Genomic DNA, 26,199 nt, shown 5'->3' with positions numbered 1-26,199 from the left:
GAAGCTAAAGAAGAAGGTGAACCCAAGAAAAAACATATAGTTATCCTCTTGGCTAAGGGAAGTAGATAAAATTGCCGGGGACAAAATTGGGATCTTGGGGGTGGGGTGGGTTGGGGATAAGGGGGGACAGGGAGAGAAAAGTAAGAAGGGGAGGATTGGGGGAACTTGGGGAAACAGGAAGATTGGGATAAAGGAAGGTTGGATAGGGGAGCAGGGAAGCACATATCTTAGTTAAAAGAGCCACCTTAGTGTTGGCAAGAGACTTGAACCCAGCTTTCTTTTTTTAAAATTTTATTTTCTTATTCTTTTTTTAATTTTTTATCCCCTCCTTTTCAACATTCACTGTTGGTGGGATTCCAAACTGGTGCAGCCACTATGTCAATGTGGAGAATTCTCAAAAAGCTAAAACTAAATCTACCCGCTATCACCACTCCTTGGCATCTCTTTATTTCCTTCTGTTGACAACTACTCCAACTGTGATGATATAACTCATTGTAGTTTTGATTTGCATTTTCTTAGTGCCCATGTTTTCTAACAGCTTCACAACTGGTGAGACTTTGCATTTTTCATGTATTTGTTGAATCAATTTGTATGTCTTCTTTTGAGATCTAATTCTTTAGTTCATTTTTTATTGGTCTGGTCTGTGAGGGACTGACTTTTTTGAGTTCTTATTTATATATTCTGGATATTCATCCCGTTTGATGAGTAACTTGAATATTGTCTCATTCTGTAGTTTTATTTCTCTAACTTTTTAAATACATTTATTATGTGTAACAAAAAAATTTCCACCTCCTCCCCTCCTCCCATTTCCCTCCCACATCCCCCTCCCCCTCCCTCTTCAGTCCAAAGAGCAGTCAGGGTTCCCTGCCCTGTGGGAAGTCCAAGGTCCTCCCCCCTCCATCCAGGTCTAGGAAGGTAAGCATCCAAACAGACTAAGCTTCTACAAAGCCAGTACATGCAATAGAATCAAAACCCAGTGCCATTGTCCTTGGCTTCTCAGTCAGTCCTTATTGTCAGCCACATTCAGAGAGTCTGGTTTGATCACATGCTCATTTAGTCCCAGTCTAGTTGGCCTTGGTGAGCTCCCAATAAATCAGCCCCACCGTCTCCATGGGTGGATGCACCCCTCACGGTCCTGACTTCCTTGCTCATGTTCTACCTCCTTCTGCTCTTTATTTGGACCTTGGGAGCTTAGTCCAATGCTCCAGTGTGGGTCTCTGTCTCTATCTCCATCCATCGCCAGATGAAGGTTCTATGGTGATATGCAAGATATTCATCAGCATGGCTATGGGATAAGGCCAGTTCAGGCACCCTCTCCTCTGCTGCCCAAGGAACAAGCTGACTTCCCAGCTTTCTTCCCATATAACTCCCAACATCTTCTTGTCCCAAAATACCCCTAGTCTCTCACGACCCAGATACACATACACACAACTGTCTCTGGTGTGGTGTTCTTCTATCAAATAAACCGACATGGTTCTAGCAGATTTTGACACCACCCCTCCACTATACGTGTGATGCCTGCTCCTATATCTCTCTTCCTTCACCTGCACACCCTTTCATAGCAACTTAATCATATTCCATTATCTAACATAAAAATCATCAGACACAGTCACATGGGTGTGGTGGTTAGAAAAAAAATGGCCCCCATAGCATAGAAAGCAGCACTATTAGGAGGTGTGGCCTTGCTGGGGTGGGTGTGGTTTTGTCTAAGGAGGTCCATCACTAGGAGATGGGCTTTGAAGTCTCAGAAGCTCTTAAGCCAGTTCTCTTCCTGCTGCCTGAGGATCAAGATGTAGAACTCTCAGCTCTTTCTCCAGCACCATGTTTGCCTGCATGCTGCCATGATCCCTGCAATAATAATAGATTAAATCTCAGAAATCAATTCAGTGTTTTGCTTTGTAAGAGTTGCCTGACACATGCCTTTAATCCCAGCAAGGACAGCCTGGTCTACAAAGTGAGTTCCAGGACAGCCAATGCTGTTACACAAGAAACCCTGACTTGAGAAACCCACCTCCACTCCCACCCCCACAAAAAAGAGTTGCTGCTGTATTTCTTCACACAATTGAAACCCCAACTAAAACACATTGATTAGCACTCTTAAGCCATTATCATGAGAATAGGTTTCTCAAAAGTCAATGAGGAGATAGGTGCTATGAGATGACTCAGTGGGTAAGGCATTTACCTCCACCACTGATGATGATCTGAGTTCAGGTTGCCTCCTCTAATGATCTGAGCCCAATCCCTGGGACTCACAGGGTAGAAAAAGAGAAATGATTCCTACAAGTTGCCTTCTGACCTTCCATGTATGCCATGATACATATCACACACACACACACACACACACACACACACACACACACACACACAGAGTCAGTGAAACAGAGACAACTCATATACCAGGATCAAACCATTCTAAATTTATTGTACAAGAAAAAGAACATCACAGTGGGTACAAGTGTGTCCTACTTTCAAGTGCCCAGTAATGTGTGCAGAAGAAGTATGTAATACCACCTGATAGTTTGACTTACAGGGTCTTCAGTGGCCAAGGGTATACTTCCTGGTATGTTATCAGTCAGATTCTATCTTGGGGCCAGGATTTCTGTATGGACGCATCACCCATGCAGTGAAATATGTACCAGGTCCATATTTTCACAGTCAAACCTGACATCACCTCTCATCTCTCTCCTAATTTTTAAGATTTATTTTATTTATTTATTCATTAAAATTTTCCACCTCCTCCTCACCTCCCATTTCCCTTCCCCTCCCCCCTCTCCTCGCCCCCTCCCTCTCCAGTCTGAAGAGCAGTCAGGGTTCCCTGCCCTGTAGGAAGTCCAAGGTCCTCCCCCCTCCATCCAGGTCTAGGAAGGTGAGCATCCAAACAGGATAGGCTCCCACGAAGCCAGTCCATGCAATAGAATCAAAACCCAGGGCCATTGTCTTTGGCTTCTCATCAGCCCTCATTGTTCGCTATGTTCAGAGAATCCGGTTTTATCCCATGCTGTTTCAGTCCCAGTCTAGCTGGCCTTGGTGAGCTCCCATTAGATCAGCCCCACCGTCTCAGTGGATGGGTGTACCCCTCGTGGTCCTGACTTCCTTGCTCATGTTCTCCCTTCTTCTGCTCCTCATTTGGACCTTGGGAACTCAGTCTGGTGCTCCAATGTGGGTCTCTGTCTCTATCTCCATCCATTGCCAGATGAAGGTTCTATGGCAATAGGATAGGGCCATTTCAGGCACTCTCTTCTCAGCTGCCCAAGGAACTAGCTGGGGACATCTCCCTGGACACCTAGGAACCTCTGTAGAGTCAAGTCTCTTGCCAACCCTAAAATGGTTCCCTTAATTAAGATATATACTTCCCTGCTCCCATATCCACCCTTCCTTTATCCCAACCATTCAATTCCCCCAAGCTCTCCCCATTAAGATATATTTTTACTATTTTTAATTTTATATATGTGTGTATAAATTTGCTTGTATGTACACATGAGTGCAGGTGCCTGTGGAAACCAGAAATATTAGATCCCCCTGGAACTGGAGTTACAGGGGCTGTGAGTTTCCTGATTTGGGTGCTGAAAACTGAACCTGGATCCTCTGAAAGAACATGAAGCACTTTTAGACACTGAACTACCTCTTAACCCCAGTGGTTTTCAATCTTCCTAATACTGTGCCCCTTTTAATACAGTTCCTAGTATTGGTGATCCCCAACCATAAAATTATTTCATTGTTACTTCACAACTATAGTTTTGCTACTGTTATAAATCATAATGTAAATATATGGTTTACAAAAAACATTAAAAATGGAATCAGTAAGCTTCCTCTGAGGAAATCCATTATTTCTATTTAAAGTATGCCATTTGAAAAGCCCTGGTAGGCACACTTTAAATTCACCCAAATCCTCTAGAGACAAATGACTTCAATAGAGCTGCGGGGAAAACCTGCTAAGACTTGAGAAATTTCTTGTAGAATACAAGTTGCCACAATCATTTTAATATTACTGGCAATGAGGATGGTCAGAATTTTTATCATGTAAATTCCTTAAACACTGAATCAACTTCCATACACCAGGTTTTAAGGCAGTTGTTCATTTGTAAACTGGTTCCTGGATTTAGTTTGCCCAAGGGTTGAGTACTTCCTTTTAGGCAATGACTCTGAATAAGGTTGTTGAAACCAGGGAACAGAGAAATACAAGTAAATCAAATCTGTGGGAGAACCAGTAGGCACTTTCAGTATGTTGCAATATAGTTTGTTTTGTAACGTAATCCAAATATGAAGAATTAAAGGATGTGTTTCTGTGCCAAGTCCTGTGCTGAGAGATAGAAAATAGAGATAAATCTTCCAATAATTCAGTGATAAGGACAGGAAGGTGTTGTAAGAAGCACTTGCCCTTGGGACAGATGACATCTTTCCTTCATTTGCTCACTCTCCCAATGACTGAGCAGTTTCTGAAATGTTCCAATTCCTGGTACTATTCTAAGTCCTGGTGTGTCTCTTGGGCGTTAAGGTTTAATTAAATGCCGCAGATCCCTGAATGGCTGCAGTGGGCAGCAGGTCTTGAGAGCAGCCAGTCCCAGTCAGGGATGGCACAGTTCCCCAAGTAGCTGCAGTGGGCAGCAGATCCCAAGAGCAGCCAGTCCCAGTCAGGGATGGCACAGTTCCCCAAGTGGCTGCAGTGGGCCACGAGGGACAGCGAGTCCCAGGCAGGGAACCACATGGTGGGTGAGAGACCTTGACGTGGCAGACAGTCCCATGAGGAGAGACAGACAGTTGGTCAAACCATGAGACCATGCCACAGCTCTCAAAAGGTGGCTGGTCCCAGGCAGGGAGCCATGTGGCAGGTGAGAGACAGAGACATGGACAGCTACACCATGAAGAGTGAGGTTGGATATTTATTTAGTGGGTTATGGAGGGTAAAGGGAACAAAGGGTGAAGAGCAGAGAGAGGAACAGAAGGGGGGAAAGGGAGCATCCTCTTTACATAATTGCATAAAATTAAGCATTTTACTTAAACCATAACATTGGGTGCACAGAACCTACAGGGACAGTTGGCACAGGGGTAGGGGCATCTACTCATTGGCCTGATACCTCAGGATGTTTGGGAAGAGGGTCGGGGAAGACATTCCCATGTTCTCAACATGAGCTGAGGTATAAAGTAGGGCTGGGTAAGTAAAAGGTGGGGGCAACAGTCAATAGACACTATAAGTGCTTCTGCAGCGCCTGGACGCTATCTGATCTGATGAAGGACATGGAGGTTAGTGTTGAGGAAGATGGTGATGGAGAACAGAGAAGCCCAGAAGAGGAAACTGAAGATGACACACAGGACTTCTTTAAAGTACAGTTAGAATGTTTCAGGTGCTTGTTGAATGAGGGGTGGTGGGGTGGAGCCTAAGGACCAAGTGGGAGACCAATAGAGCATCATCCTGAGGATGCCCAATCTGATGCCTTCTTCAGGAACTTTTCCATTGATATCTGATCTCCCTCTGATGATCTTAAAGTTTTGTCCTAGGGTTCCTTAGGACTATGAGTGAGGCTCCTTGTCCAGTCTCTGCCAAGCTCTGCACAATGCTTGAGACCATTTCTCCTTCTACTGCCCCTTTCTGCTCTGGGAATACACCAGGAAAACAATTCACCGCAAACAAGATGAAGACAGCAATGATTTTGACCCTGCTCTGTGTGGAGCTGCTTCCAGATCCCACCAGGATCTCTGTCTCTGTATTGTGATTTCTGTTGAATCCAAGAATGGATCCTTTGTGTCTCAGAATGCTCCATTAATCCTGGTGAGGGCAAGGACAGGCTCTAAGTGTCTGCTGCCTGCCATTCTGCCTTTCTGTCATCTACTTCATCCCCTTACCCGTCTGTCCTATCCTGGCCTTGGTCTGCTTGCTGGTCCTTCCTTCTATCTGTCTTCTGCAATATCTTCTTTCTTTCTTTCTTTCTTTCTTTCTTTCTTTCTTTCTTTCTTTCTTTCTTTCTTTCTTTTTTGGTTTTCCGAGACAGGGTTTCTCTGTGGTTTTGGAGCCTGTCCTAGAACTAGCTCTTGTAGACCAGGCTGGTCTGGAACCCACAGAGATCTGCCTGCCTCTGCCTCCCGAGTGCTGGGATTAAAGGCGTGCGCCACCACCATCCGGCAATATCTTCTTTATTTTTGTCTCTAGGTATCCACTTACTTGTCATTCTATCTATCTCCTACCTGCCTGTGTGCTTCAATGCCCTCCTCACTTCTGGATCACCTTTCTGCCCTCCACCGGTCTGCCCCTTTCACACATCTTTCCCTTTCTGTTGCTATATCTGTGCCAATGACTGCCCTACTTTGCTGTATTGAACCAACACTGTTTTCTTGGTTTACACAGCACATACCCGTAGTCTTTTACATCTACAGGTCAGATAGCTACATTGGCTTCCGCTGAGTAAAACCTACATTGTTTCCAGGTGTTTCTCCTGGCATCTAGTTTCCAGAGCTTCACCCTCAAGGCCAATTAGGCCCACCAAGATTATCAAGAATAATCTCTTGTAACTGAAGTCAACTAACTGTCCTCATTATTCACAGCATAACTAAACTAGTGTTTAATTGAGTAGCTGGATAATTCACCATAGTCACGGTTAACTTAAATGTCATTAATATGACATTTAATGCTCATCAACTTGGTATAATTCCTCCTTTTGAAACGACTTCATCTGCAAACAAAGATTTGGTGGAGATCCAACTGCCCTGAGTTTATTTTTGACCATCAGAAACACAATAAATATTGTTTCTTCCAACTGTAGATAATAACAATGAAAATACACGAATCTTTCCCCCTGAAAACAGTATAAAAGTCATGGTATATTCACTCTTCTCCTTGATGTTCTAACGTGATATAAGAGAAGTTGCCATATCTAAATTTAAATGTGAATGATGGAGGAGGCAAGAACAAATGTTGATACACATGAGTGTGTTTTCAAGACAGTGGAGAATAAATGAATGATCTTTACACACTCCCATTTTTTCCATACATCACAAGGTTACAGCAATATCCAGACCTTTGTCTTCTGCCATCTGTTCCATGCGCCCTTTGCTTTGAGAAGGCTCCTTAGAAAGTTGTGTTGTCATTAATTAATGGAGTAACCCAAACCTTTATCCTACTTGTATTGGGTTATCTTTTCTTCCACAATTTTTTTTCCAAAGAATGTGAAAGAGGACATTCTTCCCCTTCCTTCTTTAGTAAGGACTCTACCAAGGTCATATTGAGAATCAGGATCAATCAATCATCAGTACTAGTTCTCTTTGATTCAGAGGTACAAGTGCCCCCAAATGCCAGGTATTGGTTTTAACTTCAAGGTCAACAAAATAGTGGTTGGATGTGAGTGGAAGCTTTTCTCCCATTTAACCTTTAGGCCATTTGACAACATAATTATTAGACAGGAAGAAACATTTTTGGTTGTTTGGTCACTGAGGGTAGCAGGGAAGATGTGCCATTCTTATTTCTATCCCCTGACTCTGGACCAAGCATCCTAGTTGTGGGGAAAAGAGTAACATTCTAAATGTTGATTTTTATTTTTTAATTTTTCATATAATATATTTTGATTATGTTAATTTATAAGCACACAAAACTCCAAAGAACATTGCCCTACATCTTCAAGGTGTTACCTCCAGCTAGTACTATATATAAAAACATTCAAAAGTTATTTCTTTGGTTCTGGAACTCACAGCTGGAGTAGATATAATCAATAATCAGCAAAGGACTTAATAATCAGGAAAAGACTCAGTGGACTTTTAAAGGATTGATGTTGGCGGTCATTGGAGCCTCCCCTGGTACTCAGTCCAAGTTCAAGCTTCATTACTTTCCAGTCATTGCTCTCACATTGAAAGAAGGCACCCTGAAAGTTCAAGACATTAATTTGTATTGTAATTAAGACAGAGGTAGGCTAGGTAATCTCATCTCAGTACTTGGAAGGCAATAACTGGATGACCTTGAGTTCCAAGTCAGCTTGGACCACATAGTGAACTAAACACACACACACACACACACAACACTATGGTGAGGGGGGATGGATGGACGGGGAGAGAGAGAGAGCGAGCACATGAAAGTAGAAGGGAGATTCTTTGGGAAAACAAAGGATTGTCACAGAATGGGGAAGACAACACAAGATAATGAATGGTAAGTATGGTTAAAGTACATGATATATCTGAAGTAAACGTCACCATGAAGTTTACCACTTGTATAATAAATGTACTGATAAAAAAATGTAAAATTCAACCAAACAAATAAAAACAACAAAAGCAAAATGGCACTACCATGATAAAGCCGTGGGTTTAGATGTTTGTTTGTTTGTTTTTATCAGCCTGCAGTGACAGGAAAAAGGTTTCTCTCAAGAAAGATGGAAGTGTCTAGGTCATATATGTGATGTGAATTCCACTTTTTTAAATTTTTTTTTGTTTGTTTTTCGAGACAGGGTTTCTCTGGCTTTGGAGCCTGTCCTGGAACTAGCTCTGTAGACCAGGCTGGTCTCGAACTCACAGAGATCCACCTGCCTCTGCCTCCTGAGTGCTGGGATTAAAGGCGTACACCACCATCACCCGGCTTTGAATTCCACTTTTGATTTATTTGATTTTATTTTATTTGCATTGATGTGAGTGTGTTGGATCCCCTGGAACTGGAGTTATAGACAGTGGTGAGCTGCCATGTGGGTACTGGGACTTGAATCCAGGTCTTCTGGGAGAGTAACAAGTGCTCTTAACCGCTGAGTCATCTCTCCAGCCCATGAATTCTATTTTTGAATCTCTGTGCTTATTTTTGTTTTTTCCCACTTTATCTGGTTATGAAGAAGCAGCCACCCAAAGTGTACTCCTTATTTGGACTAAGTATTCTAAGGTATCAAACTCTGGCTACCTACAAGCTTAGGAGTTTTCATTTTTTTAACTTATTAGTAGCACCCAACTGGTGGAGCTCTGCTGGTCTTTACTGCTACCTCAAGCCATGAATGACCTTCCAGTATCAAATATCACAGGGAGGGCTGGGAGAACACTCACTGATTCACCAGATACGCTGGAGAAAGAAGTCATTTACACTCTTTGGTGAATCGGGGAGTGCTTCATTATTTATTCTAGTTTGGAAATAAATCATGGTCTCTTTGAGTTCTTTTCTCCAAGGAAGCCCCATCTTCTTCTGGGGATACCTTACTTCCCTTCCCCTCCACTGTCCTAGCTCCCTGACTTGCTGGAGAAAACCAATTCCAGAAAACCCAGAACCAACATAAAAAGTAGTGGTTAAGATTGTTACACCAAAATCATTCCTTGTACCATATCTGTATTGGTAGGGGTTTCAACAGACAATAAGACCAGGCCAATAACTGACCATTCAGGGTAGAGAATAACCCAACCCTCCTCCGCTGCTTGTCAGGCTCTTTACCGCCATGGGTCTTGAACCCTTTCCTACAAGGAAACTCCACCCTCTCCTGGAAGTGCTTTACCCCATAGCTGTATACAGCCTGGGCACAGATACTCAGAAGCCAACAAACTGCCTGTACTGGAGCAGTAGGCATAGGGGAACCTTGCCCAGGCTCCTACTTCTTAATCTGAATTCATAACAGAAAACCAGGAAACTCAGAGCCCAGGGTCATGAGAAAGGTTCTCTGTCTCTGATTAAGGAGGGTGGAGGATCCTCAGGCCTTGCTCCCTTTTCTTATACCTTTAGACAAGCTCTGGACCAGTGCCCCAAAGTTGCTGTTCCAAGTTCCTATTGGTCTCTTCTCACACCCCAGTAAACTTGACAACCCCACCTGGCAACCCTGTCTCTCCTTGACACCTGCCAACAGCCCTCTCTATGCACTGCACCCAGAGAGCACTTCCTTGTCACTATGAAAAGTCTTTCATAACATGGGTAGTGCCTGCTTGTTGTATTACACACACACATACACATACACACTCACAGGTGCACGTACACACGCACACACACAGAGCCCTCAAGTGTCCTTTGCTGTGCTACCTGTGCAGTTGGGGATTTCTTAGAGATAGCTTAGGGCAAACAGGAAAGAAACATGATTTGTCCTTTTATTCCTCAGAGAAGAGAGAGAATAGACAAGCAGACAGCTAGAGAAGTAACAAGCACAGTCAGCAGTGGGTGCTGGAAGGGACCAAAGCTCTAGGAAAGCATTCAACCGGTACAAAAGCACCTGCTTAGGTTCCAACAAGTCCAGTGTTCAAAATGTATGGTGTCATCATCAGTAGGACCTTACCTTCAAGTTCTGAGAGGTAACCAAGAGCAGCGCAATAAAACTCTGCATCGTTTGGGAGTCTCCAGACCCTCCTGACCGACAACGCAAAGGGCGGCTTCCCATAGCAGGCCTATGGATTTATCAGACAGTCAATAGCACCTGGAGGAGTGTCATTTCCCTGTTTAGCCTAACACTATACCCAGCCCCGAATATGTACACACACACACACACACACACACACACACACACACACACACACACACGATGTATTTCTATGCAAGCCAATGGATCAATATGTTTTCCTGTGGCTTTCTCTGACATCCTCTTTATTTCTCTGCCATTTCATTTCCTCCCCCACTCCTCAGTTAAAATATCTTCCCATTTCCCCCCTTTCTTTCTATAGCACCCAGGTCCTGCTATTCCCCTCTCTACAGCTCCTTCTTTCCCCTCCTCCACAATCCATTTTCACTTTCTTGGCCCTGAGGGTATTTCAGTTTTTTACATCTAAATCTGAAGAGCAGGGCTAGGAGCAACAAATGAGAGAACATACCATAGGGGCACACACCTTTAATTTCAGTGCTTGGCTGGCTGATCTCTGAGTTTGAGGTCAGCTTCATGTACAGAGTGAATTCCAGATCAGCCAGAGTTACACAGTAAGGTCATGTCTCAAAAAAGGAACAAAACAAAAACGATGCTCACAGTAAGGTCATGTCTCAAAAAAGGAACAAAACAAAAACGATGCTCTTTGATTTCAAATGTGTAACTATTATCTTAAAAATTGTTCATTTTATTCACGACATCTGTCCCTACTTGTAAAATATGTATTCTACTATGGAGTCAGGAGTAAAACTGATATGTTCAGTGGTTTCAAAAATGCAAAAATATTAATGTGCATAGATTTTTTCTTTAAAAAGGCATGCAAGCTTTTTTGACGTTAATTAAGCTACTAAATTTCTCATAGGCATCTTGTCAATGCTGTTAGTAATTTCACAGGTACATAGTTATATTGTTTTCTCAATGTAGTTTTTTTTTTAACCAGGGACTTATTCATTTTGGAAAAGTAAAAATTAAAAGGTAATTTGAAAATAAGAGGTTTACCTGAGCTATTTGGCCTTTGGAAAGGCATAAATGTAAGTGACTGATATACAATTGCATTGATATCAAATTCAATTTTGCCAAACCCAAAAATCAAGAATATTCTGATGCAATCTACCCACAGGAAAAAAGAACTCCAGCCACTCTGCTCTGTTTTTATTATTTTGCTGTAAGTTTCTAAAATCTCCATGGACATTATGTTCACTGTCTGTGCACATCCAGTCACATGACTTGTCATCATCTTCTCCTAGAAACTTTTCTGAATAGTGAGAGCTACATTGCACCAATATATATAGATAATGAGTCTCATCTTCCTGTCACTAGATCCACCAAAGGAAAATAAAACAGCCCACAAAATACAGAAAACCATAACGGACATAAAATGATCCTGCTATAAGCTTAGCTTTTGCATGGACCAGTTGCTTAGCCTCGTCCTTACTTTATCCACACTAATGGTCAAGCTTAGCATTAGATTGTATTTGGACCCAGAGTGCCTGGCTGCAAATCTTACCAGCTGAACGATGTTGTGGAATATTATTTTAACTAGGCAAAGATGTCTTTGAATTTGTTTAAGATGTATTGTGTTTGTTTCACCTTGCCTGCCTAAGACGCCTGATTTGTCTAATAAAAAGCTGAATGGCCAATAGGTAGATATTAGAGAAACAAGTGGAGCTTGTGGGTGGGAGAGAAGAAGTAGAAGGAGGAATCTAGGTTCCAGAAAAGAGAGAGACGGGGAAAGGGGGAGAGAGAGGGGAAGAGCGAGAAAGAGAGAACAAGGGAGAAAGAGAGAGGGAGGTACCCAGGGCCAGAGAGTCAGTGAGTAGGGCATACAAACTAAAGGAAAGGTAAAAAGCCCTGAAGTGAAACGTAGATGAAGAGAAACAGGTTTAATTAAGTTAAAAGAGCAAATGGGAAGAGTAAAAGATAAGGCCGAGCATTCATAACTAGTAAGTCTCCATGTCATATTTGGGAGCTGGTTGGTGGCCCAAATGAAAACCTGCTACAGAATGATCCTGGGCTTTCTACTTTAGATTGACATATTTACATTATGTTGTTTTATAGGGTAGTTAGGAGAGAAAACAAGCAAAAGCTGATCATTACTTCGAACAAAGTATGTTCAGTTCATGTGAGCAATTACAAGCCTGAGTTTGAAGAACTCAAGAAGGAAAATAACCTCAAAACTCAAGATATTGAGTGGATTAGGTATACATAGCTGTATGGGTTTTGACAGAGAGCATAATTCAGGGAAGGAAGAAAACAACGATCAATGTAGGGCAATGAAGAATGTGTGTTAGGAAAAAGAATTTGAGTGTGTGAAGAAGCAGGTCAAGTTGCCGTCTCAGGAGAGCTGGCTTCCTTAGGATTCTTCCTGAAATATCTCATTTTTGAACTTCTCTTGTTGACCTTAGAGAATCGTGGAAAACTGAGAGTGAAGTTCCTGCATATGAACATATTTCCAGTCTGTGCTCTGCCGACTTCATTGGTCCCCTCACGTGGGTGATTTCCGGTTCATCCTTTAGGGCTCTATTCCGTTTTAGTTTTCCCTTCTGTAGTAGACATTTGTGGTGGTTTAAGTGACAAAAGTTCCCCTTTGGTTCAGAAGTTTGAAAACACGGTCTGTACCTGATGGTTCAGATAAGGTGGTGAAACCTTGCTGGAGACATTTATCATTAGTAGTTGCCCTAGGGAAATTAGAGCCTCATCCCACTTCCAATTCTCTCTTTCTCTCTGCTTTCTGCTCGTAACTTGAAGATATGAATTCTTAGCTTCTTGCTCTAGCCACCATGCCTCGCTGTCGTGATAGATGCATATCCCTCTGGAACCATAAGTCCAAATGAGTCCTTGTTCTATAAGTTGCCTTGATCACTATGCTTTATCTTAACAGCAGGAAAGTAGTTAATACAATGATTCTTCCTCTGATACAGCCCTTTCAAATTTTATTGCATGAATACTGTCTTCTGCCATTGATCACAAGAATGTCAGTTCAATAACTATTTGTGAAATTTGTTTAATGATGGGAAAACAGTGTATCTTATTACTTATCTAGAAAGGGATCCAGATCTCACATTGTAAATGAAGACACTGAGCTCAGAGAGGTTACATTGCTCGCGGTATACGTAATGAGGCTGACCTCTGTCTTAAACATCCTGAATCTAAGTGCAATACACCATTCACCAGCCATCACTGTGGGTCACTGGACTCCATTCAGTCACTGGACGGTGACTGCCACAAGAGCAGAGGTCTATTGCAGAGGATGCTGGCACAGACAGTTCTGACACCCATTAGGAAACCCTCCTGAATCTAAGTGCAATACACCATTCACCAGCCGCCACTGTGTGTCACTGGATGGTGACTGCCACAAGAGCAGAGGTCTATTGCAGAGGATGCTGGCACAGACAGTTCTGACACCCATTAGGAAACCCCATAGCACACTTTCAATGTCTTTTCCCCATGTAACCCCTCAATTCACCTTTTTGTCATAATTTTCCATTCCTAAAATCTTGGAAATGGTACAGCCTCTTCTAATGAACGTTTGGTAAACTAAGCCATGAACTCCTTGAAGGCAGCCTTCACCAGTTCTTTTTGTAGCTCTTTTACAAATACTTGTAAGCTATGTGGATAAAGGGACATTGAATCATTGTCACTTGATATGTCTTTCATGTCACTGCTTCCATAAGTAGGTTGTTCAGGTTGATCAACTCTGATATTGAAATCAAACTCTGCTCACACCCATCTCCCTCCCACAAGTAGGTGGGGCAGTCTTCCTGGGGCTTGTGGACACCAGGGTGCTAGTGAAAGTGAGGGAGAGTCAATGATCCAGAAGCCATTTGCACCATGAGTGTCTCTGCTTTGAGTCCCACCACATTCCCAGGCAGCATTTCCGGCTTCCTGCAAGTGGCCTCTGTGCTCAGCCTGCTCCTGCTGCTCTTCAAGGTGATCCAGTTCTATGTGTACAGGCAATGGCTACTCAGAGCTACCCAGCAGTTCCCATCCCCACCTGCCAACTGGTTCTTTGGGCACAAGGTATGAAGGAAAGGGAAGGTTGGGTGGGGGGTCTCAGAGAATAGCCATCAACTTTACAGAATAGACTTTGCTATATAAAACAAGCACAGGTCCTTTATGGGTCGCTCTGCTCAGAATGGGACATATCTCAGGTTGTGCTCACTTCAGCAAACAGGGGCTCACTGCTCAAAAGAGCCTGGTCTTAATACTGTCGACTCTGCTGCACCCTCCTTCCTTATGCAGATCTGTCATCAGTTTCAAGAGCCCTGGATTTGGGAGGTTGTAGTGGGTCCTACCTAAGCCTTTTCCTTTCCAGGCAAAGTAAATCCCACAGCCTCACCTGTTTTAAAAAAGCTGGGCTTCTTGGTGGTACCCCTGCCCTCATTTCTCTTCATCCTCTCCTCCTAGCACAGAGTTTGTCTGATAACATGTCTATTAGTGTGGTAGGATCTGTCCTGTGCTTGGTAACAACAGGCAGGAATCATAGGGAGTGCTAAGTGTGTTAAAGGGATTCACCTTGCTATTGGATGAAGCAACTGATTACATAGATTTATCTAAGACTGACAGAGCTGACTGGGTAGATGATTTATAGGTTTAAATCCTAAGGGTCAGGAAAGTTGTTCAGCAGATATGAGGGCCATTGCTAGAGATACACAATTATTCAGAGTTCTTTTATTTATGGGCTCTACTCCTGCACAGCCTGTAGTGTGTGTGCTCCATGTTGTTAAGCACACTGTTCCTCAATGCCCAACCAAGGGCCTACCACAAGTGTAGTTTTCCCAAAAGGAGATGAAAAAAGCAGCCTAGGAAAAAAAAAAAAGAGCCGGGCGATGGTGGCGCACGCCTTTAATCCCAGCACTCGGGAGGCAGAGGCAGGTGGATCTCTGTGGGTTCGAGATCAGCCTGGTCTACAGAGCTAGTTCCAGGACAGGCTCCAAAGCCACAGAAAAACCCTGTCTCGAAAAACAAACAAAAAAAAGAAAAGAAAAAAGCAGCCTAGGGCCTGGGAGAGCCTCTGTCACCTCTGGAGGAATAGGCACAGAACTAGGTAAAAGGTTGACCACATTTAAGAAGATCTAGAATATTCTGAATATGAGACAGAGTTGAGGTTATGGGGTAAGTTTTATCTAACAGGACCACAGCATCTGTTAAAGTGGGAGAACAAAATCTAGAAGATAGCACAGGAGGCCATTATGCTGCTCTCTAATCCTAGGTTCTGTGGAATCATCCTCACCACATTCCTGAGGTTGTTCTGCCCTTTCTTTATTTAGGACCAAGAACTAAAAGAAGAGATGATTTCTTCTTATTTTACTTTGAGGCTTTGCTACTTTTTTTTTTTTTTTTGGCAATGTGTTGCAAGGTAGCCCAGTCTGGCCTGGGACTCATTATGCAGCCTATATTGGCCTCATCCCAGCAGAGATCCTCTGATTTCTGCCTCCCAAGTGATGTGTTGAGATTACAAACATGAGTCACCACGTACATGTGGCACCAAGTATTTTTAGTGATTCATTTTTCACCTGATATCAGATCCCTGATGACCAGGAGCTTCAAGAGATTCTAACACGAGTAAAGAATTTCCCAAGTGCCTGCCCATGGTGGTTCTGGGGGTCCAAAATGCACTTACTGGTGTATGACCCTGACTACATAAAGGTGATTCTGGGGAGATCAGGTAAGGGTGAAACTCCATCACCATCGTGGATCTTCCATTTTTGGTTTATAGCTGCGTCTGTGAGGTACAGGAAGAAGTGACAATTCAGTTACTAATGCCTAAACGGTACTTTTCATGTTTCCTGGTCACGACCTTGCATGGCCAACAATACTTACTTAATACTTTCTTGCTGCTTAGCACTACAACGCTAAAATAGTAGTATGAGTTCAATTTACTTACCATTTTTAACTGAATTGGGATGGCCAGTTATAGATAAAATCAATTCCGTATCTCTAGTGACTTGGGTTTGAATCTTCTAATTGTTCTGTTCTGTATTGTGGATGACTAATCTATTAGCACCTGCAGTTAAATCACAAGGTTGTCTTATTCCTTGGGGTTGAGGACCTAATAATTGATGTGTCTTGCTAATACACCATCCTAATCCTTGGGATATTTAGCTTCTGGTCTAGGGAGGTTGCCTCCCTAAGTCAGACTGTCAAGGGGGATGGAAAACAGTGGGAAATAGCATGAGGCAAACTGACAGTAAATAGTTGTTAAGATTTCGTGGTGCTCTCTGGGCTTATGTAGCCAACTCAGGCCACTACATCTCTCTCTGTTTCTAACTAATGCCTTACTTTCTTTTCCAGACCCCAAAAGTCATGGTTCCTACAGATTTCTAGCTCCTTGGATTGGTATGTACAGTCATTTAAACACCATCTGTGGTCACTCTCCACTTGGGTTTACCAAAACCTGTATCTTGATTCATTGAGAACAATGGAGATGGACCATTACCTTCGATATATCCCTTCCTTTTAATTTCATTTCTCTTCTAACCAGACGTTAACCTCTTCCGTGTGTTGTCATATTTCCTATTTGCCAACATTTTTAGCCTGCCATGCTTGTCTTTCTACATCCTTCCCTCACTATTTTAAATCTTTCTCTTGTAGCTATCATGGTCACATCATAAGTGCCAGGTCAACTAGGGAAAACCTATTATTGAAAAGTACTAGTCTTTTTTTTTTTTCATCCTCCTTTGTTTTCCTGTTCTCCCAATGTTTGTCTCTCTGAGTTTTCCCTAGGCTTCTAATCTCATTGCTCATATGCTCAGTCACACAATTATCTCTGTCCAGGATATGGTTTGCTTTTGTTGAATGGAGAAACATGGTTCCAGCACCGACGGATGTTGACCCCAGCTTTCCACTATGATATCCTGAAACCTTATGTGAGAATCATGGCAGATTCTGTTCATGTAATGCTGGTGAGTCTTTTCTTTATGTGTGCCTCTCTTTTTCTCGTTCCCTCTCTCCTTCACCTCTACCCTTTTCACTCTCATATTCATACACTCACTCCTAGGACATGCTCAGATTCTACTCTTTAATGTAGAAACCTCAGACACAGTCACATGGATTAACACTCAATTTATCATGTGAAATAGGTTCCTCAAAAGTCAATGCACAGAGAGGATCCAGATGGGGGGAGAGAAAAGGAGTGGACAGGAGAGGGTAGGAGAGGAGAGGAATAGGGAGGACAGAAGAAATGAGGATGTCATGGATGATAATGCCTCCAGAAGTTCCTTTATCCTATAAGATTGTTTTGGCTATCCTGGGTTTTTTGTTTTTCCATATAAAGTTGATTATTGTTTTCTCAAGGTCTGTGAAGAATTTTGTTGGGATCTTGATGGAGATTCCACTGAATCTATAGATTGACTTTAGTAGGATTGCCATTTTTACTTTGTTTCATACCAATCCAAGAACATGGGAGATCTTTCCATTTTCTGGTATCCTCTTCAATTTCTTTCTTCAAAGGCTTAAAGTTCTTGTCAAATAGATCTTTCACTTCCTTGGTTAGTGTTACCCCAAGATACTTTATGCTATTTGTGGCTATTGTGAAAGGTGATGTTTCTCTGATTTTCCTCTCAGCTTCTTTATCCTTTGTGTATAGGAAGGCTACTGATTTTTTTTTGAGTTGATTTTGTATCCTGCCACATCACCGAAGGTATTTATCAGTGGTAGGTGTTCTCTGGTAGAGTTTTTGTGGTCACTTATATGCGCTATCATATCATCTGCAATTAACAAAAGTTTGACATCTTCTTTTCCAATTTGAATCCCCTTGATCTCCTTATGTTGTCTTATTGCTATTATTAGAACTTCAAGCACTATGTTGAAGAGATATGGAGAGAGTGGACAGTCTTGTCTTGTTCCTGATTTTAGTGGAATGTCTGTGAGTTTCTCTCCATTTAATTTGATGTGAGCTGTTGCCTTGCTGTATATTGCTTTTATTATATTTAGATATAATCCTTGTATGCCTAATCTCTCAAAGACTTTTATCATAAAGGGGTATTGAATTTTGTCAAATGCTTTTTTTAGCATTTAACGAAATGATCATATATTATTTCTTTTAGTTTATTTATATGATGGATTACATTGAAAGATTTTCATATGTTGAACCAGCCCTGCCTGTATCTCTGGGATGAAACCTACTTCATCAGAATGGATGATTTTTTGATGTGTTCTTGGATTCGGTTTGCCAGTATTTTATTGAGAATTTTTGCATTGATGTTCATGAGTGAGACTGGTCTGTTATTCTCTTTCCTGGTTGAGTCTTTGTGTTTTTTTTTTTTTGCATCAGAATAACTGTAGCTTCATAAAAAGAGTTCGGCAATGATTCTTCTGTTTCTATTATGTGGGACACATTAAGGGGTATAGGTATTAGCTCTTCTTGGAAGTTCTAGTAGAATTCTGCACTAAAACCATCTGTCCCTGGGCTTTTTTTTGGTTGGAGGTTTTTGATGACAGCTTCTATTTCCTTGTGACTCATTTATTCTTTGGATTGTTTTCTGTGTTTCTATTTTGTTGATTTCAGCCCCCAGTTTGATTATTTCTAGTCTTCTACTCGTCCTGGGTAAATCTGCTTCTTTTAGGTTTTAGGTGTGTTGTTTAGTCTCTAATTTGAGCTTTCTCTGTTTTCTTTATCTGGGCCCACATAAAGTGCTATGAACTTTCCTCTTAGCACTGCTTTCATAGTGTCCCATAGGTTTGTGTATAGTATGTCTTCATTTTCATTGAATTCAAGGAAGACATTAATTTTTCCTTTATTTCTTCCTTGACCCGGGGGTGGTTCAGTAGTTGACTCTTCAGTTTCCATGAGTTTGTAGGCTTTCTGGGGCTGGTATTGTTGTTAAATTCTAGTTTAACTCCAGGGAGATCCGATAAGACACAGGTGGCTACTCCAATTTTTTTTTTTTTTTTTGGTATCTGTGGAGGTTTGTTTTGTTACCAAGTATGTAATCAATTTTTGAGAAGATTCCATGAGATGCTGAGAAGAAGGTATATTCTTTCCTGGTTGGGTGGAATGTTCTATAGATGTCTGTTAAGTCCATTTGATTCATTACATCTGTTAGTTCTCTTATTTCTCTGTTAAGTTTCTGTCTGGTTGACCTGTCCATGGGTGAGAGAGGAGTGTTGAGATCTCCTACTATTTGTGTGTGGGGTTTGATGTGTGATTTCAGTTTTAGTAATGTTTCTTTTACATATGTGGGTGCTTTTATATTAGGAGCATAGATATTCAGGATTGAGACTTCATCTTGATGAATTGTTCCTGTTATGAGTTCTCCATCTCTTCTGATTGATTGTAGTTTGAAATCAATTTTGTTAGCTATTAGGATAGCCACAACCTGCTTGTTTCTTAGATCTGTTTGATTGGAAAACCTTTTCCCAACCCTTTACTCTGAGGTAGTGTCTGTCTTTGAGGTTGAGATGTGTTTCTTGTAAACAGTAGACTGCTGGATCCTATTTTTGTATCCATTCTCTTAACCTGTGACTTTTTATAGATGAATTGAGATCACTGATATTAAGCAATATTAATGACCAGTGGTTGTTAACTCCGGTTACTTTTGGTGGTATTGTTTTGTTCCTTATTTTCTGTTTCCAATGTGGGTCTTAGAAGTATGTGGTGGTGTGTTTTGCCTATAAGAAAATCTTCCAGGTCCTGATAGGGCACTGGGGTTCCAGGTAAAATCTGTTTCTGAGTACTGGGGCATAGGAATGGTGATTGAGCTGGGGATGATAGAGGAGTTTCACAAGAGGGAAGTAAGCAGATGTTCTACCAGGATCTTCTTAGTCTCCGGGGAATGAGGATGGAGAGTGAGGAGAGGCCATAGTAGTATGATACTTAGGAGGTGGGCATGAGATTAAGTGATTGGACTTGGAGGAATGGAGGGAGGGGTGAAGATCTGCAGCTGCGTCCCTACTTGCATCCCTGGTTAGAGTGGCCAGTGGGTTCCCACATAGTTTGGGGCTAGGATAAAGCTGGGGTTGGGGGAGGGAGTTTAGGAGGGGAGATTGTTGGGAGTCACTGGATCTGGGGGCAGAGGAAAAGGGGGGCTGTAGGAGGTGTTCTATTATAGAGCTAGGGGGTTAATTTGGAGGAGCAGAAGGAGAGTAAAGGTCTGTAATTAGCCTACCTGCTTCCCTGTTAGAGTGTCCTGTGAGTTTCCTTGGTGTATTTTAATCCAACCAAGTTGACAATGGAAATCAGCCATCTGGCACAACATCTGGTACAGGGAGATAGAAAATGGTATCTAGAAATGCAGGGAATGAGTCTACTCTAGGTAGCACCAGCATTCTTGGGTACTTGGGGCCAGGTTTCTACTTCCTCTATAGGATAAATGGGAACAGATTGTTGGCCAGGATTCCACCCTGGAGATCTTCCAACACATCTCCTTGATGACCTTGGACACCATCATGAAGTGTGCCTTCAGTCATGAGGGCAGTGTCCAGTTGGATGGGTGAGTAACATCCCTGAACTCTAGGGTCTTTGGTCTTTCCAACTAATGTGGCTTTCTCTGAGAAGCAGATGGAACATATTAGATACCAGCATCCATAAAACACAGGATCTTTCCTTATACAGCAAGAAATTAGGCCATGCTCTAACTCTATATCAGGCACCACCCTGTCTCAGATGGCCATGCCATCTTCTAAAGACATGGTGGTTACAAGGGTATAAGAGAAAAATAACATGAGTTCTGGTGTTATCTCTGTCCAAATCAAGGAACTTACTACCCTGTCTCTGGGTCATATCTCCTTATTGTCACTGTGTTGTGTTCACAGAAAATACCAGCCCTACATCCAAGCAGTTGGGGACATGATCAATCTCTTTTTTTTCCGTGTGAGGAACATCTTTCACCAGAATGACATCATCTACAGTCTGTCCTCTAATGGCCGCCAGGCTACCAGTGCCTACCGACTTGCTCATGATCATACAGGTCCTGTTTGTTTCTTTTCTCTCCCTTCTTTTGCCAGGCTCAGCCTATAAAGGCTAACCATGATCTTTGAGATAGGACCAGGTCCTTTGGTCTTCTGAAGGATGTAAGATGAACTTATGTTGGATACTTTCCTAGAACAAGGAAGCTAAGATGTAAGGTGCTAGATGCTATGCAGTGGTTATCCGGGGCATCACATTGGTTATATTTAATGAAATCCATCCAAGCAACATTAGAAAAGATCTTCTCAAGTTGTTATCCCAAGGGGCAACTTGGTGTCTGTCAGATGTTGCTGTGGAACAATGGTTTTATTCTGTAAAGATCTGTTTTTTTTTGGTTCTTGTTTAATAAACACTGATTGACCAGTAGTCAGGCAGGAAGTATAGGCAGGGCAACGAGGCGGGAGGTAGAGGCAAGGCAAATGAGAACAGGAGAATTCTGGGAAGAGAAAAACACAGTCTGCAGTCATGACCCAGCCACAGAGCAAGCAACATGTGACTGCCTTGCTGAAAACCAAGCTACGTGGCTAACACAGACAAGAATTATGGGATAAAATAAGTTATAAGAGTTAATAAGAAAACCGAGCTAATAGGCCAATCAGTTTATAATTGATGTACAACTCTGTGTGATTTTTTTTTGGGGACTGAGCAACTGCAGGACCAGGTGGGACAGAAACCTCTCTCAACAAGATGTTCTAGACCCTAACACCTTAGCCAACCCTAGACCATATACATGCTGGCCTCTGGAATGAGTAGAGATTGACATAGAGGGTTCATGGACTTCTTGGGAACTGTGCTCTCATTTCTGTCTGGTAACTACTCCCCTTGGATAGATCAAGTGATCAAATCAAGGAAGGCTCAGCTTCAAGATGAGGGAGAGCTGGAAAAGGTTAAGAAGAAAAGGCGACTGGATTTTCTGGACATCCTCCTGTTTGCCAGAGTGAGTATGTGAAACCCGAGGAGAGGCTTGAGACCTGACCTAAATCACAGAGTGGCCACCAAACATTACTCTCTCATCTGTGGTCTTCTCCAGATGGAAAACGGAGGCAGTTTATCTGATAAGGACCTGCGTGCTGAAGTGGACACGTTCATGTTTGAAGGCCATGACACCACAGCCAGTGGTATCTCGTGGATCCTCTATGCTCTGGCCACACACCCTGAGCACCAGCAGAGATGCAGGGATGAGGTGCAGAGTCTTCTAGGCGGTGGAGCTTCTATCACCTGGTAGGTGGGAGCTCGTGATAGAAGAGATTCCTATCTTCTGGTAATGGGAAGGTCCTGCTCAACCCAGCTCTATGTGACTCAGATGGGACTCATTTCAGGGATCACCTTGACCAAATGCCCTATACCACCATGTGCATCAAGGAGGCCCTGAGGCTCTACCCACCTGTCCCAGCTATAGTCAGAGAGCTCAGCACACCTGTCACCTTCCCAGATGGACGCTCTTTACCCAAAGGTATGAACTCCCCAGATAAACTCAGGCAAGGCAAAGAAGAATGGGATTTCCTTGTGTCTTTAGGAGTTCTGAACTAGCAAAGTCTCTAATGGCTCTCCCATTCCTTATCAGGAGTTGTGAAGGGATTTTACTTTAAGTTAGAATGGAGTGTGTGGATTGGTTTACATACAGTTAGAATTCAGCAAAATCTCAGTAAATAAAAGCTAACTTCTATATTGAATTTCAGCCTTTAGGCATTAATTGTTAAATTATTATTTGATGCAAAAGAGAATTAGGTAAGTGTTGGGAAGATGTGTTTCTTTCTATGGGTGGAGGAAAATGAGAAAATTCAGGCACTCTCAAATCATGGATAGATTGTGGTCTAATGTCTGAGGATACCTCAAGCTGATAGAAGAGTTCAGCTGATCACCAGATACACCAGATCTTAGTCCCACATCATGGTAGAAAAAAATACATGGATCAATAATCATTGGTATAATTTTCCCATCTGCCACACTAAAGCTGTGTGAACAAGAAAGGCTAATCAGTCTGACTGACACTCCATAACCTCATCTGGAAAAAAGGAGAATACAATAGTGCATTTTTGAAAGTCGCTTGTGACTATTGAATGCGGCGACGGCTCATGGAAGACATTTGATGAAAGAGTTATCATTTCACTTAATATAATAGTGATTCTCAAAGGCTTTCTTGTCCTCACACCTAGGTACGTGGCTTTTGGTAACCAACCTGTGCTCAGTGCTTTGCCGAGCCCATCCTACTTCCCTGTGGTCAAAATGATGGTCTCTAGCATGTGGGACATTTACATGTGCATGTTCTCTGCTGAATAAGGGAACAAGTGCCATCCCTACCCCACTGGCATAAACCAGTCTCTCTTTGTATTACTCACCCCACAGGTGTCTCAGTCTTGCTCTCCTTGTATGGCCTTCATCACAACCCAACTGTCTGGCCAAACCCAGAGGTATCGGGGCAATGGGAAAAGGTCAGGGGAAGGTATCTCAGTACCAAGACTTAGCCCTACTCTTACTTTTGGATATTTGGGTTTGCTTATGAGTTGAAAGCAAACGTTTACTTGCCCTGGCCCTTGTATTCCCACTGCAGGTGTTTGACCCCTCTCGATTTGCACCAGATTCTTCTCGACACAGTCATTCGTTCCTGCCCTTCTCAGGTGGAGCAAGGTGAGGTGTCCACTGTGTGTAATGCGTGGAGAAAAGTGTAGTCTCTGGGTATATATCTAGTGCTTATGATTCCCTGGGCTCCTATGTGACATCTTCAGGTGTTTGTGGGTGGGATGCATTTTTTTTTGTAAAGATTTGATATTTAAGGAGACACCATGGTTTTTTTTGTGTCAGTTTGTATTTTAAACTTCAATATATGTTGAAATTTTCACTATTTCTAGAATATGAATCTTCATACTTATGTTTTCCCATATAAACTTACTCCCAGGCAGCTGTTTTTCTCATCTGTCAGATAACTTAAAGAATAAATGTATGTCACATCATTCTCCACTCATCCCACCACTTTGTTTAATTCACCAATCAGTCACAAAAATGAGTATAAAAATATTTTCTTGTTTTTAGAATTATGTTGAAGCCATGTTAGGAAAACTACAGAGCCCACTGTGGTAGGATGGACATCAATTAATTTTCTCTCACACAATTTTGATTTCTAACCCAACAAAAATTTCACTGCGTATTAATATGTATAGCTTCCCAAATGAGCAAAATTTGGAGAAGGATTTTACACTGTAAAGCAGTGGTACACTTAGCCAGTTTTGAAAAATGTGGACTGTACATTCGGCATGACCTAGCTATAACACTAACAAACATTCCTCAAATAGCTGTTGAGTTCAGAAGCTACAGTTCAGAGAACTTCTGTGGAAATGAATAAAGGCTGGAGGACTAATCCTCTTGTGGAATGTGCATTGTCAAGGAAGTAATGAAGAGAAGGAGGGCTTCTGTGTAGCCACACTTCTGTGACCTCTGCCATGCTGAATTAATTGTCACAGAACAGGCATATTGTTTACCTAGAATGAGTCTAGGGGTGAACACTTCCTCTTAGGGATTAATGATGAGGTCATTGATGGATAGGGAAGTATCAGGTAGCTCAATCACTATATAAAATGTTTACCTTTTGTGTATTCTAGTGCATTTTATTTTTTAATTAGCTAATTTTCACACTTGCATTTATTAAAGTTATTTTTTTTTCCTGTGCCAAGTCCTTTGCTGTGACAGAAACACAGAGACATTGGGTTCTGCCTCTGGCTCATCAAGAGCAGAAAGGTGGTCTACAGAATCAGCCACCTCTGTGTGAAACAGACACATCTTTCTTCTTTGACACTTTACTTACTGAGAAGTTAATAGAATGATCCACATTTCTGGCACTGTCAGCCCCCGATTCCACATCAGGGTCACTGAGACTTTCCCCCTACAGTGATTTCTACCAGTGTGATCCATTACTCCACGTGTTGCCCTGACCAATGGAATCCACACTGGGGGGTCAGAAACTCCTAATGTGGGAGTTAGCTTGCCAAAGACTAGCTGATTCTTTGCCTCTCAAAGCAGGCTTAGAGTCAGTCTCAGAAAAGAGGGCTATTTGTAAAAGATTAAGGCAGCAGAATCAGCTGGGCAGTAGTGGCACGTGCCTTTAATCCTAGCACTCAGGAGTTCAAGGCTAGACTATCTACAATAGCTAGTTCCAGGACAGGCCCCAAAGCTACAAAGAAACTCTGTCTCAAAAAACTAAAGCCAAAACCAAAACTAAACCAAAACAAACAACAAAAAAAGACAGCAAGTATCAGGGCCCAGTGACCCATAAGGAAACAGATCAGGCTGAATGCCATGAATGAGTGCCCCGAATGCCCAGTTCTATGCTAGGGCACAAAGGACAATGCCTATACAGCTCAGAACAGGACCTGAGGCCTCTTATTTTATTGTCCCTTTCTGACCCAGGAACTGCATTGGGAAACAGTTTGCCATGAATGAGCTGAAGGTGGCTGTGGCCCTGACCCTGCTCCGCTTTGAGCTGCTACCAGATCCCACCAGGATCCCGGTCCCCATACTGAGAATTGTGTTGAAGTCCAAGAATGGGATTCATCTATGTCTCAAAAAGCTCCAATAATCTTCTCAGGACAAGGACAGCTCCAATGGCATGCTGCCTGCCATCTTGTCTTCCTGTCACTCACTCTTGTTCCGGCCCATCTGCTCACATCCTTTCTTCCCTCCTTGTTCATCTCCATCTGTGTGTTTCCTGTCTCCTTGTCTACCAGTCTTTCTTCCTCACCTTCTTCCAGGATCACTACCTGCTTTTCTCCTTACCTATCCCCTACATGAATGTATGTCTGACCTTCCACCTTAATAATCTCCCTGACTTCCTCCTGCCTGCTCTTCTGGGTCTTTCATTCTTTTCTGTTGCTCGTCTATCCTTGAATGTGCTTTATACTGATGTTGTAAGTGATTACAACAGAAGCACGTGCTCTTCTGGTTCTAAATACCAGACATTTTACACGATTTCACTGGGATGAAGCTAAGACTGGAGGGCCATGCTAGCAGCCCCTT

At 42.4% G+C, this 26,199-nt stretch overlaps 1 protein-coding gene across 3 annotated transcripts; it reads left to right on the top strand.

Moving 5' to 3' along the window:
• The first annotated feature begins 14,114 nt into the window (after positions 1 to 14,114).
• LOC126495750 (cytochrome P450 4A12B) lies at positions 14,115 to 25,806 on the top strand. 3 transcript variants are annotated; one of them, XM_050133355.1, is made up of 12 exons: positions 14,115 to 14,303; positions 15,810 to 15,951; positions 16,578 to 16,622; positions 17,061 to 17,188; positions 20,592 to 20,716; positions 21,135 to 21,193; positions 22,023 to 22,129; positions 22,223 to 22,413; positions 22,512 to 22,645; positions 23,539 to 23,603; positions 23,744 to 23,820; positions 25,594 to 25,806. In XM_050133355.1, the coding sequence occupies exons 1-12, from the start codon at positions 14,115 to 14,117 to the stop codon at positions 25,760 to 25,762; spliced, it is 1,431 nt and encodes a 476-aa protein (XP_049989312.1). In that variant the 3' UTR covers positions 25,763 to 25,806. The 3 variants fall into 3 exon arrangements, with proteins under 3 accessions (XP_049989312.1, XP_049989311.1, XP_049989313.1); XM_050133354.1 differs by having other exon boundaries at positions 21,039 to 21,193; XM_050133356.1 differs by lacking the exon at positions 16,578 to 16,622 and having other exon boundaries at positions 21,039 to 21,193; positions 23,539 to 23,604; positions 23,762 to 23,820; positions 25,594 to 25,626.
• Positions 25,807 to 26,199: the final 393 nt, after the last annotated feature.

This window comes from Alexandromys fortis, unplaced genomic scaffold (genome assembly GCF_014885135.2).
Source record: "Alexandromys fortis isolate MF-2015 unplaced genomic scaffold, M_Fortis_MF-2015_v1.1 scaffold_582, whole genome shotgun sequence".
NCBI lineage: Eukaryota > Metazoa > Chordata > Mammalia > Rodentia > Cricetidae > Alexandromys > Alexandromys fortis.
This window is presented reverse-complemented; position numbering and strand designations above follow the sequence as displayed.

Coding starts and splice junctions, on each gene's coding strand:
- LOC126495750 (XM_050133354.1), top strand. CDS start 14,115: ATGAGTGTCTCTGCTTTGAGTCCCACCACATTCCCAGGCAGCATTTCC. Junction 22,646..23,538: donor TGGACGCTCTTTACCCAAAG/GTATGAACTCCC, acceptor CTCACCCCACAG/GTGTCTCAGTCTTGCTCTCC. Junction 23,604..23,743: donor CTGTCTGGCCAAACCCAGAG/GTATCGGGGCAA, acceptor TTCCCACTGCAG/GTGTTTGACCCCTCTCGATT.